Here is a 14,292-nt window from a genome sequence, read left to right as displayed (position 1 = left end):
AAATATAGCTAAAACAGATTTTTAGGGAGCATTTTCCAGCACAGATAATGCTTCAATCAATCTCAGCAATCCTTACAATGCAATATAGGTAGTCTATGATTTATGACCATAACTGAAACTGGAATTACAGTTTTAAGTTGTGCTGGTTATTAAATGGGTCATCATGGACTGACCTGATTTTACAACATCTTTTGCCACAATCATTAAATGAATCAGTTTTGTTGTTAAGCGAATTTGCCCTTGCTAAGTGAATTGTTAATTCACTGGTGTTTCCGGCCAGAAATCAGAAGGAAATGCTGGTTTCTGCCAAGAAACATAATAAATTGTAGTCAGGTGACTTGGGACCCTGCAAAGAATGTGGACTGGTTTGCCAAGCTCCCAAAATGCAATCATTTTGCATTTGAGGGGGATGGCTGTCAGAACCTCAAATCCAGTTATAAGTTCTTTTTTCAGGGGTCTGTTGTAACTTCCAATGGTTGCTAACTGTAATGTAGTCAGGTCTCCATAATTAATCTTGCAGAGTAACTTGGACTGAGCTCATCTCTAGTCTAAAGACCATCTCAGAAGCAAGAAAAAATGTGGCCATGCCCACATGATATTGTCTTAATGAAGGATCTCCAAACTGACAACTTTAAGACTTCAACCCCCAGAATTCTGTGGCTGGCTGGGGAATTCTGGGAGTTGAAGTCCACAAGTCTTAAAGTTGGCGGGGGTGGGGCCAGCTGTCAAAGAGAAAGGCTGTGCGAGATGGCTCTCCGGTTCAGAGAGCCACTTTTACAGTCGCTTCCAACCGTGCGGCAGACTTTTTGGAGTCCCAGGTCCCTCAGAGGGGGAAAGGAAGAAAGAGGCATCCTGTGGAGCGGTCCTTGATGGCGGTCAGGACCGGGAGCAGTAGGAATAGCCTTGGAGAAGCCGGTCGGGGGAAGGAGATGGCCCATAATGGTGACCATGAAGAAATGACACCTGACAGCTGGACGAAGATCAGCAGTGAAATAGCAGGACAATAGACCTGGTGAAGTGACTATCACACTGATTCCCAAGGAAAATTCCGATCTGACACTTATTAAAAACTATAGGCCCATATCACTACTAAATTCGGACTACAAAATTTTCATGACAATAATGGTTGAAAGGCTAAAAAAGTTTTTGGAAGAATTCATTCATACTGATCAAAATGATTTTTTGCCTAAAAGGCAAATTAGAAATTGTTAGGACTACACTAGACATCTTGGAATATTACGAGGTACACAATGAAAAGCAAATGGTGTTAATATTTGTTGATACACAAAAAGCATTTGACAAAGTTAAATGGGAATTTATGTTGAACCAGCTAAATTACATGGAATTTGGTCAGAATTTTATAAATATGTTCAAAGCAATCTATTCTAAACAAGAAGCCAAAGTAGTAATTAACGGAGAACAACTAATAGCTTCCAAATCCAAAAAGGCACAAGACAAGGTTGTCCACTATTGCCGCTATTGTTTGTACTATCTTTAGAAATTTTGACTACAATAATTCGGGAAGATGAACAAATTAAAGGTCTAGAAATTAAGAAAGAAATTTTTAAAGTACAGGCTTTCACAGATGACCTGGTTTTTATTATAGAAGGGCCCTAACAGTCTGGTGTAAGGTTAATGGAAGTACTGGGAGAATATGGGGAAGTAGCCGGCCTGAAGATAAATAAGGAAAAAATGAAAATGCTAGTTAAAAATATGACTAAATTGCAAGAAAAGAAATTGGAGGGAAAAATAAACATTCAGACAACAAAAAATGTAAGGTATCTAGGAATTCAAATGGTGGCAAGTTGTATTACACTCAAAGAAGGCAATTACGATAAATTAATTGACCAAATTAAAATGGATCTAGATAGGTGGAAAAATTTGCAACTCTCCTTTATGGGGAGAATTGCAACAATAAAGATGAATGTACTACCCAAAATACTCTTTATTTCAATGCATTCCAATCAAATTAGAAAAGGAATTTTTCAGAAACTTAAACAAAATTATATCGAAATTCATCTGGCAAGGTAGAAAACCAAGAATTAAACTAAAACTATTACAGGATTCCAAGGAAAGAGGGGGATTTGGCCTTCCAGACTGGGAAAAATACTATCAAGCAGCAGCACTGGTATGGGTGAAAGATTGGATACAGCTAAAAAATAGGAGGCTGCTAACGCTGGAAGGCCATGTTATGCAGATAAAGTGGCATGCCATCCTCTGGGAAGAGAAACACAAGGTTCACTAGTATTTCCAGAAGCACTTTATTAGATGGGCACTACTAGATGTTTTGGTTAAAACTAAGCAAGGTAATTATATGGAAGTTCCAAATTGGATATCGACACTTGAGATGTTTACACACCCAAATTTTATCAAGTCAGGAAGAGTAATTATATACAAAGAGTTATTAAATGAAAGTGGAGAATTGAAATCTAGGAAAAAACTTGAACAAAGAAGGATTAGAACTTGAATGGTGGGCGTATCTCCAAGTACAATCAAAATACATGAAAGACAAAAAATGGGGCATAAAACCAGAATTAATGGAATTAGACAAAATTTTATTAGGAATAGAGGAGAAGGCGATAAGGAAAATATATAATTATTTATTAGAACAGGATATGTTAGAGGATCAAGTAAAAGAAATCATGTTAACTTGGAGTAAAAATTTTGGCTATGGCATCGATTTAGACAATTGGCAGGATTTATGGGAAAGAAATTTTAAAATTACTCTAGCTACCACGTATAAAGAAAATCTATACAAGATGTTCTATAGGTGGCATTTCCAACCCACAAGACTTGCAAAAACGAGCAAAAATTATTCATTGATGTGTTGGAAATGTGAAGTATCACTGGGAACCTTTTATCATATGTGGTGGGAATGCCCAAAAGCTAAAAATTTTTGGTAATAGATAAAACAGTGGTTGGAAGAGATATTAACGCAAAATATAGAATTTAAACCAGAATTCTTTTTATTAGGTATTATAAAGGATAAATACAATAAGGGTACAACTTATCTAGTGTTACATATATTAACAGCAGCAAGACTGGCCTTTGCACAAAAATGGAAAAATAAAGAGACGCCCATAGAAGGAGAAGTATTAGATAAAATCTTAACTTGTGCTGAAATGGACAGGTTGAGACTGGAAGTCAAGGGTAAGAGCGAATCAGAGTATTATGAAATCTGGAACAAATTTTATTATTGGATGGAGAGGAGGAAGGATGCTGGGATAAAGGACTATTGATGAGTTGAAAAGTTAGAAACTTTTATGTTAGTCGTCTGTGATAGATAAGAATGAACTGGGCATTGATGCAACATTCACAGATGAAAGAATCTAGTGTTTGAAATGTGATAAATAACAGAAATATGTAAAGCGATAAGAAATTGTATTTGTTGCAAGTAAAAATTGATGAAAATGTCTAAACCAGAGAAGTCAAACCATGTCCAATGTTTTTAAATTTGTATTATTAATAAAAAACTTTTTTTTTAAAAAAAGTCTTAAAGTTGGCAAGTTTGGAGGCTCCTGGTCTTAAGCAAACCTGATCCATGTAATGTGGTGTAGTGGAGAATATATTGGGGATTTAATAGAGGGTGGCATATGATGAGGACCATCATGAACTCTTGAGGAAAAGGCAGAGCATGAATAAATGCAGACCTATTGGATGCGTTCCCATAACACATTTAACAAAATCAGCTAAAGATCTAGCTGCTAAATTAAATTTGGTTAGATTTAACCTTTCAATTAGTTTTAATCTTTGTGAGTTTGGTTAGTTTATGAGCCAACCTGCTGTTCAATTTCTCCAAATGTATTAACACCAACTTATCCATATGGGTAACCTACTGTATCTTCTTCTTCTCCAAGAACATTCTCCAATGCTATCAACGCCATTATTTTCTCTCTATCTCCATTTAAAAGAATATGTACAGGTAACAATAGCAGTTAGACTTATATACTGCCCCATAGTTTACAATAATAGCATTATTTGCATATTGCCTCCCAACTATCTGGATCCTCATTTTACTGACCTCAGAAAGATGGAAGGCTGAGTCAATCTTGAACCGGTCAGGATTGAACTGCTTACAGTCAGCAGAATTAGCAAGCAGAATCACCGTATTTTTCGGAGTATAAGTTGCACTCCCCCCCTCCACTAAAAGAGGCTGAAAATTTGGGTGTGTTTTATACTCCGAATATAGCTTTTTCGAAGCTTTTTTTCAGCCCTAACAAGGCACTAGCGAGTGAAGCAATCTTCCGAGCTTTGCCTGCTCCCTCCGACTTTCAGCTGTGTTTTAGAAGCTTTTTTTCAGCCCTAATGAGGAGCTAGAGAGTGATGCAATCTCCGTGCTTTGTCTGCTCCCTCCGACTCTCAGCTGTGCTTTAGAAGCTGTTTTTATCCCCAAGCAGGGGATAAAAAGCATGCATGCGCGCTCAAAACCAGCAAACTAATGTGTTGAAGCTGATCAGACTAAGGATGCTAGCCAGATGAATACCTGGTAGGCAGATTTCCCCCCCCTATTTTCCTCCCCAAAAACTAAGGTGCATCCTATACTCTGGTGTGTCTTATACTCTGAAAAATATGGTAGCCTGCATTCTAGCCACTGTGCCACCACAGCTCCACCATCAGAAACCCTCAACTCATAACTAATTGTTTAATGACAGATTGAAGTTATAGCAGCACCAAAATAGTGATTTACAACTGGTGCTCACACTTATGACATCTGCAGTGCCCCAAGGCTCCTGATCAAAATTCAGGCGCTTGGCTACTGACATGTTTTTATGACGATTGCAACATCCTGGGGCCATTTGATTGCCATTTGTGACCTTCCCAGCTGAAACCAGAATCACTTCACAAACTCATGATTCACTTAAGGACTGCAATGGCAAAAAAGATCATAAAATTGGGTGTGACTCACATAATAACCCCCTTGATTAGCAATGGAAATTCTGATCCTAATTGTGGTCATAAATTGAAGAATACTTGAAGAGAATTGTATATGAGGGGTCCTTAGTGCTCTTGGAGCTTGGTTGCTTTCTTGAAACTAGCACTGATGATGTTGCCTAGTTTGGGTAATGAAATATCTGGAAGAAAACAACCAAACTCAGAGAGCACCAAGACCCCACAGTTTTTCTCCTTCTCCTTCTCCTTCTCCTTCTCCTTCTCCTTCTCCTTCTCCTTCTCCTTCTCCTTCTCCTTCTCCTCCTCCTCCTCCTCCTCCTCCTCCTCCTCCTCCTCCTCCCCCCACCACAACTCTCTCCCTTCTAGCACTGATGATGTTACCTAGTTGGGTAAAGAAATACCTACAAAAAAACTACCAAACTGAAAGAGCATCAAGGACCTTTCATTTGAACCCTGAATTAAATTATTTATTAGATTGTATATGGTTTGTTAAGTTAAGGCCACTCTAAACATTAAACATCTCTCTAAATACAGAAGAACACACATACTCTCTCTCTCTCTCTCTCTCTCTTTCTCTCTGTATGTATGTGTGGGTGTGTTTGTGTGGGTGTTGGATAGTTCTTGCCCTGCTTCCCTACTTTTCTGCCAATTGCTACGAATTGTTTACTGCATTACCATCATTAAGCAGAATTAACAACCACTATCACCTGAGAACACAGCAAATGAGTTTCACGTTTGCTGCATAAATCAACACGTCTACTAGCTCCAGACACACACATTCAACTGAATGCCTAGTTCACAGGCAAATGGAAGGGACACCAATGTATTTAACTCACTGCTATGAGCTGATAGGAGTTGTTCATCATGGCAATAAGCATGTTTAGTAAAACCACCAAGGAGATGACGTTGTATGTTCCAAACATGGTGGCCCCAACAAACTCTGTGAATTCATGCCTGGCTTTGACATTCGTGACGTAGAGGTTCAATAGACCAAACACTGACCAGAAGAGAGACTGAAGAGTTTCGAAGAGCCTGCAAAAAACAAGAGATATATAATTGTCTTAATAGATTTGATTGAGTCTGGAAGAATAGATACATCATTTATCTTTCTCATTAGCTGGTACGTCCAAAAGTTTTTGGACTTACATCTTTGTACTTCCCGACCAGTATAGTTTCTTGTATGCTTTCAGCTTATCCCTAATGTAGAATCATAGGGCTGGCAAAAACCTTGGAGGTCTTCTAGTTCAAGTATCACTCTTAGGGATCTAACACCAACCCTCTCTACAAGACAGTAGACCTTATTCCATCCTGATAAATGGTTGCTCAATCTTTTCTTGAAAACTTCCAGTGATGGTGAGCCAGGCTAAGATTCGATATTGGGATAAAACTCAAATATTAGAAATCCAAATCTTTGGTCAAGACAGAAGTGCCTCTTCCGTGCCAAGGTGCTGAGATGACAAACGGTATTTGACATAGGTACAGAATTGTAAAAGGGCAAACTGACCCTAAACAGATACCTCCTGTTGTTTAATGTTTATTGCACCCCAAATGTCATGTAGATTCTAGAGAAGAAATACTGCTTTCCTTACTTTCCTCTTTACTGCTCGTGAGGCACCTTTGAGCCCCTTATCTCCTTTTATTATGTCTTGAGCTCCGGAGCTGAGAACCTGAGCCTGTGGGAACAGGGCTGTTATGTCTTTCCTAGAGATAGATTAAAGGGTAACTTCTACGTGTGAAATGTCGCACTCTTCGTAATAACTTTGCCTTTATACTGTATAAATATCTGGTCAAAATCAGCCATCTTTGTTCAGACCCTTTGCTGTCTTTGAACCTTGCGCAATAAACTCTTTCCTGCATTGAAGAGCTTGGCCTAATCCGTCACTTTTTTTCTGCAACAATGGAATACCCACAATTCTGAGAGGCAAGGTGTTCCATTAATTAATCATCCTTACTGTCAAGAACTTGCTCCTTATTTCCAGGTTGGATCTGTCTTTAACAAGACAGTTAAAGACAGTTATTGCTTAACACATTGTAAGCCGCCCTGAGTCTCTGGAGAAAGGCTGCATATAAATCAAATTAAAAAAAAAAAAAACACAAGCTGCCACTCATTACTTTTTGTCCTGCCTTCTGGTACTTTGGAGAACAAGTCAACCTCTCCTCCCCATGACAGCCCCTCAAGTACCAGAAGACAGCTATCATGTCATTCCTAATCTTTGTTAGGTTAATCATACTCAGCTCCCTTAGCTGTCCATCCTCCAGTTCCCTTTTCATCTTTGTTGTTCTTCTCTGCACTTTTTCTAGGAAAAACTTATGACAGTTTTTCACACTTATTTATTTATTTATTTGTTTCCATTTCTATACCGCCCTTCTCCAAATAGGACTCAGGGCGGTGAACAGCCAAAGTAAAAAACAGAACATACAAAATTTAAAAACAGTTTAAAATAATTAAATATTTTGGCCGTAAATTAAAACAATCCAATTTAAAATCAATTTAAAATTTAACTCAAGCCAGCCCAGCTAGGTTGAAATAAATAGGTTTTCAGGGCCCGACGAAAAATCCGGAGGTCTGTTATTGTACGTGTCTCTGGGGGGAGGTTGTTCCAGAGGGTGGGCGCCGCCACAAAGAAGGCTCTCCCCATGGGGGTCACCAGCCGACATTGTCTGGCGGACAGCACCCTGAGGAGGCCCACTCTGTGCAAGCGTACTGGCCGGTGGGAGGCTATTGGTGGCAGAAGGCGGTCTCGTAAATACCCCGGCCCTAAGCCATGGAGCGCTTTAAAGGTGGTCACCAACACCTTGAAGCGCACCTGGAAGACCACCGGGAGCCAGTGCAGCTCGCGCAGGAGAGGTGTCACATGGGAGCGCCTCGTCGCCCCCATAATCCCCCGCGCGGCCGCATTCTGGACCAGCTGGAGCCTCCGGGTGCACCCCAGGGGGAGCCCCATGTAGAGAGCATTGCAGTAGTCCAGGCGGGAAGTGACGAGTGCTTACAACCATTGCAGCATCCCCATGGTCACATGATCAAAATTCAGATGCTTGGCAACTGACTCATATTTATGATGGTTGCAGTGCCCTGAGTCATGAGATGCCCTTTTGTGACCTTCTGACAAGCAAAGTCAATGGGGAAGTCAGATTCATTTAACATCCGTGTTACTAACTTAATAACTGCAGTGATTCATTTAACAACTATGGCAAGAGAAGTCATAAAATGGGGCAAACATCACAAATGTTTCACCTGGCAACAGAAGTTTTGGGCTCAACTGTACGTCTAGGACTACCTGTCTCCCTCTCTTGACATAATCCATCACTGCATTGGGTTTTTTAACAGTTGCAACACAATGATGGCTCATTCTTAAGCAGAAGTCCACCAGGGCACCTAGATACCTCTCACAGTCTTTACTGTTGAACCATATACCACTTATTCTGTACCTGTGCATTTGGTTTTTCCTGTCTAAATGTAGGACCTTACTTTTCTCACCAATGAACTGCAATTTAAGAGCTGTGGTGGCACAGTGGTTAGTATGCAGTATTGCAGGCTAACTCTGCCAGGAGTTCAATCCTGATCGGCTCTGTCAGCCTTCCATCCTTCCAAGGTTGGTGAAGTGAGGATCCAGATTGTGGGGGCAAGATGCTGACTCTGTAAACTGCTTAGAGAGGGCTGTAAAGCACTGTGAAGCAGTATAGAAGTCTAATTACTATTGCTAAGTGCTATCTTCCTGGCTAGGGCCCAGTGCTCCACTCCGTCACAATCCTTCTGAATCTTGAATGAATACTGTGAGATTTCTCCCTTAGCATGGCATTTGGAAAACCAGGACACAAATTCAGAGAAGCCTCTGAGCATTTTTCTCATGTGAAAACACTTCTGGAAGCCTATAGTAGAGAGTCTACATCTGTTAAGCTGGAACAGAAGCTAAACTTGTAAGAGAAGGGAGGAAAACTAATATCAAAATGCAGCTGCTTTCTAAAGATATCTTTTGACAAAAGAGCTATTTTCTACTTTCTAGTTCTGCAGCAAAATCCATTCCAGAAATCACTCAAAGAACATTACATGATGAGAGAATCTGTCAGATCCCTAAAAGTGATACTGCCATTCAGTTGGAAGAAGGGGGAGACTTGGATTCGATTTAATAGCATTGCCTGTGTCAACAGATATTTTACAACCTATATCCTGGCACCAAAGAGCCCTGAGATCCTCTTAACATAGAGGAATGTTTATGATAGCCATGTGGGTTGTTTCACTTTAAAGGATAATGGTGTGAATGCATGGTTGCTCTGGTTCTCAGGGAAACTAGTAAAGAAAACATCTTCACACTTGTGTATTGGCTAAAATCTGCATTCTGACTTAAAGGGAGGGGTCTCTACTGCTTTAATCCTACTTGTCTTGCCTAAGGGTATTCAGATCTTGCTTTAAACTGGGTTGCTATCACTTCTGCTTAATAAAAGGATCCTTTTGAACTATTACGTTTCAAGAGTTTTTACTTTCTTAAATTGGAAGGAGAGGCAACCCTTACAGAATCTCTCTTCCTATTACAGGGACTACAAAAATCAAGGAGGAGGGAGAGAGGAGGTAAAAGTAAGTGTGAATTTGAGAAGTGTGTTCTGCTATCTATATGAAAACTCTTCTAGAAATGGGGGATTTTTTTTCCAAGTAGGAGATGCTTGTCCATACTTCTTCCCTTTTGCATCATCTACTGCATCTGTCTGTTTACAAATATTATTCAACCAATGTCCACCAATTGGTGCCCTCTAATGTACTTGGACTACAATCCCCAAGTTGTCTCAGAATGTTTTGGCAGCATCTTTAATGTAATAATGAAGATATTCCTCTGGATAGTCTGCCAGTTCAAAGATATGAAAGACAAGTACAAGTAGTCCTCAATTTATGGCCATTCATTTAGTGGTTGTGTGAAATTATGACCACACTGAAGAAAATGACTTGTAGTTGGTCCTTACACTTATGACTGTCATAGCATCGCCAAGGTAACATAATCAAAATTTGGGTACTTGGCAATCAGCATGTATTTACAAACAGTTGCGGTGTCCCAGAGTCATAGGAGCTTCCAACAAGCAAAGTCAATGGGGAAGTCACATACGCTTAATGATCCATGGTCATCTATTGACCATGGCAAAAAAAGTCCAAAAATAAAATAATCACTTAGTGATGTCTATGGAGATTCTCAGTCATCCAAGTCATAGTTGTCCCAAAGGTGGCTTTTCAAAAGGCAACTGGACTTTTCCTTGAAGTCATTTTACTTCTCATGCAAGAGGCTTCTTCAGTTCTGAGAAAGTCCAGTTGCCTTTTGAAAAACCACCTTTGGGAACACTTAGCAAAGGAAGTTCCTGTCCCAATCATGGTCTTAAGTTGAGAACTATCTATAGCCTCCATTTATTGCAATGTGTAGAGAGCCAGTTTGGTTTAATGGTTAAGGCACCAGACTAGAAAAAAGGAGACCGTGATTTCAAATCCTACCTCAGCCATGAAAGCTGATTGGGTGACCTTGGGCCAGTGCCTCCCTCTCAGCCCAACCCAGGGTTTTTTGTTGTGGGAGAAAAAAGGGGAGGAAGGTGTGTTGGATAGGTTTGCCACCTTGAATTATTTGTAAAAATAATGTGGGATACAAATAAAATAAATAATAAAATATTAAAATTAAATTAAATTAAAATAATAAAAAAATGAAAAAATATATTAAATTAAATTAAATAAATAAAATAAATGAGAAGAGAAGGTAAGATAAGATAAAATAAAATGATAAGATAAGATAAGATAATACGATAAGATACGATACGATACGATACGATACGATAAGATAAAAATGGCAACCCATAATCTCTGGATGTTGAAACAAACAGTCCTAGGGCAAGCCCCAGGTTGTGTTACTCTCTATAGAGAAATCTCTCATCCTCTACTAAATAACTGGAGATTTTTTGCAATGAGAATTGTCTAGCTCAGGGATCTGCAACCTTAAACACTCAAAAAATCATTTGGACCAATTTCCCACAGAAAAGAAAACACTGGGGGCCGATTAATATAAATGTACAATTATGAAATGATAGATTGGGTAAAATGGGAAAGAAATTGAAAAGAAAGTATATATTATTAGAAAATGGGAGTTGCTCGGATACCAAATAAGGGAAATATGGCACAACAAAGGAGAAAGAAAGGAGAGAGGAGGAGAGGGATAGAGGAGAGGAATGGAAGAAAGGGGAAGGAGGACTTCTGATGGTGACGTCAATGTGTCTGGAACAAAGGGAACGAAGCTCCATTCTCGAAGTTCCAATATTTCTGACTAGGAAGCCGATCCCGGTGCTATTGATCCCGGAGAGATCAATAGAAAAAAAAGGAATCCTCAAGGACCTTGGAGAGAAAAGCAATCTTTCTGAAGGTTCAGGAGAAACCTCTTAATTCTGGTTAGAAAAAAAACAGCCATTTTGGCTGGCCCAAAACGCTGACAACTGAACAGTGGGAAGCGAAAATCAAAGTAAGAGAACACATTGGTAAGAGAAACAAATGAGAGAACGAGAAAATCGAACAAGGTACAGCTACAGAATGGGAAAAGTGAGCGGAGAAAGTGAGATTCCAAATAAGTGGCAAGACGGCAGCCAGATAAGCGGCGACGAAACAGTGAGAGGAGCGGAAGAGCTAATGTGGATTGACAGTGACGGTACAGAAAGAGAAGGGACAGTGGAAATAGAAAAACTCCAAAGGATATACCAGTAAAAAAGCTGTGGAATATAAATTAAATTGACTACATAGAGGAAAATGCCCGGGACCAGAACTGTGAGTGTGGAGAGAGAAGTCGGAGAGGTTTGGAGATTAACAACCATGAAAAACAAGAAGGAATCATAAAGATTTGAAGATAGTTGTGGGAGAAGTAAACAATAATATCAAGAAAATGGATGATAAGATTGAAAAAATACAGCAGAATATTGTAAAAAATGAGCAAAGGATCCAAAAAGGGGAGGTAAAAATGGAACAAACGGATAAGAGAATGGAAATGATGGAACAAAACCAAGTGTCAATTAATAGAGAACTGGAAGAGTCAATTACATATTTAGAGATGGAGAAAGCATCTTTCTACCTCAGGTTCCAGAACGTAGTGGAGACCAAAGATGAAGACTTAGGAGAATTAATGGCAGGAATATTAGCAGAAGCAACCCAGAGAGACAAAGAAGACATCCGAAGAGACATAGACGAAACCTATAGAGTCCATACAAATTATGCTCGCAGACATAAATTGCCTAAGGAGGTACATATTAGATTTTTAAAAAAAACTATAAAAGAAGATGTTTATAAGAAGATGAGAGAAGAGGCAGTTTCATATAAGGGAAAGGAGATAATAACTCTCAAGCAGGTACCAAGAAGAATAAGGGACCAAAGGAAAAACTATAATTTCCTAACATCACAGCTAAACAAACATAAAATAATGTTCTGCTGGCTGATACCAGAAGGTATATTGATTTCCTGGCAAGACAAGAAATATAAGATCGATAGTTTGGAAAAAGCCCAAGAATTTTTCGATCATCATTTTGTATTAGAAGAGGAACAGGAAAGCAGAGAAGAACCAGAAAACAAGAGCCAGGAAGAACATAGTACAGAAGAAACAGAAAGAGAGCAAGAAGAAAAGAGAAGAATGGAAAAAGAAAAAATGGAAAGAGAGGGAGCAAGGGAAAAAACACAAATAATAACAAGAAACACAAGAAGACTAAGGACAACAGATAGATAAGAAATAAGAATGGAACGGGAATTAATCAATCAACATAAATGGATTAAATGCACCAACCAAAAGAGCCCACATATTAACAAAACTACAAAAATTAGAGATGGACATAATAAACTTACAGGAAGTTCACATCAAGAAACACCATCAGAAATTACTAGAGAATCAAGGATTAGGAACACTATACACCTCACTAGCAGAACAAAAAGAGAGAGGAATCACAGTATACATTAAGAAACACTTGAAAACAAAACAAATATATACAGATGAAGATGGAAGGGTTTTGATGATAGAGATACAAACAGAATCAAAAACAATACTACTAATATCAATATATGCACCAAACAGAAACCAAAACAAATTCTTCAAAAAAAAAAATACACAATATGGTTAAAGATTTGGAATACAAGAATATCTGTATTATAGGGGATTTTAATGCGATTACAGACACGGAAAAAGACTATCAGAGTAATAAAAAGAACAAAACTAGGAAAAAAACACTCCCAGACACATTCAAAAATATGGCACATGAACTACAATTACAAGACGTATGGAGAGAGGTGAGTAAAGAAAAAAAACAGTACACATTCTTTTCTAGCCCACTTCAATCGTAGTCTAGAATAGATATGGCCTGGATGACTACAGAACTTAGAAAAGACATAAAGGAAATTGAAATATCCACAAACACCTGGGCAGATCATAGTCCAATAACAGTAATATGGAAAGGATACCGAAAACAGAGAAGATGGATGATGAACAAAGAAATAATAAAAGATAAAGATTATTCACAAATGATTGAGAAAGAAATGACTACATTTTTCCAGATAAGTACAAAGGAGCAAACCTCACTTCAAAACTTGTGGGACACAGCCAAAGCCTATATAAGAGGCCTAACAATCGCATACATGGCAAAGAAAAATAAAGACAAACAACAAATAAGAGACAACTTATTAATAGAACTTAGAAAATATGAATTAGAGTTGCAGAAAGAACCTCATAATAAAGTAATTAAAGAAAAAGTAAATCTCACCAAACATAAAATTAACTTAATTACATAAACAGAAATAGCAAGGAAGATTAAATTAGCAAAACAAAATCATTTTGAATACGCCAATAAAACAGGATGCTGGCTAGCGTATAAATTGAAAAAGGAAAAAAGAGAAGAGAACAATACACCAACTGCAAGATGAGGTAGGGGAAACATACTACAGAAAAGAAGATAAAAAACGAATAGTGAAAAATTACTTCCAGAATTTATATAAACAAGAAAAGATCCAGGAAGAAGATATCAAAGAATATTTAAGCAAAACAAACATTCAAGAACTAGAAAAGACACAGAGAGAGCTACTGAATAAACCAATTACTATGACCGAGCTAACAGAGGCAAGAAAAAAACAAAAGAACAATAAAACCCCAGGACCGGATGGTATACCAACAGAATTTTACAAAACATGCCAACAATCAATAGATCAAATTCTACTTCAAGTTTTTAACGATGCACTTTTAGAAGCCACAATCCCCAAATCGTGGACTGAAACCATCATCACACTCATTCCAAAAGAAGAAACAGATCTCACACAAGTCAAAAATCACAGGCCAATATCACTTCTAAACATAGATTATAAATTATTCTCACTGATTATCACACAGAGATTGAAAAGAATTATTAACGAATATATCCATC

The 14,292-nt window shown here is 38.4% G+C and overlaps 1 protein-coding gene across 1 annotated transcript in view; it reads right to left on the bottom strand.

Moving 5' to 3' along the window:
* The window catches only part of TRPC5 (transient receptor potential cation channel subfamily C member 5), a 286,202-nt gene that overhangs the window by 32,325 nt on the left and 239,585 nt on the right, over positions 1 to 14,292 (bottom strand). Inside the window, exon 7 of the mRNA XM_034435068.2 lies at positions 5,727 to 5,922. Coding sequence (XP_034290959.1) covers positions 5,727 to 5,922 — 196 coding nt within the window. The remainder of the gene's footprint in view (positions 1 to 5,726; positions 5,923 to 14,292) is intronic.

The sequence above is a fragment of the Pantherophis guttatus genome, chromosome 12 (assembly GCF_059756535.1).
Source record: "Pantherophis guttatus breed Tessera chromosome 12, ASM5975653v1, whole genome shotgun sequence".
NCBI classification, from domain to species: domain Eukaryota; kingdom Metazoa; phylum Chordata; class Lepidosauria; order Squamata; family Colubridae; genus Pantherophis; species Pantherophis guttatus.
Note: the sequence above shows the minus strand (reverse complement) of the source record. Positions and strands in the feature narration are given on the sequence as shown.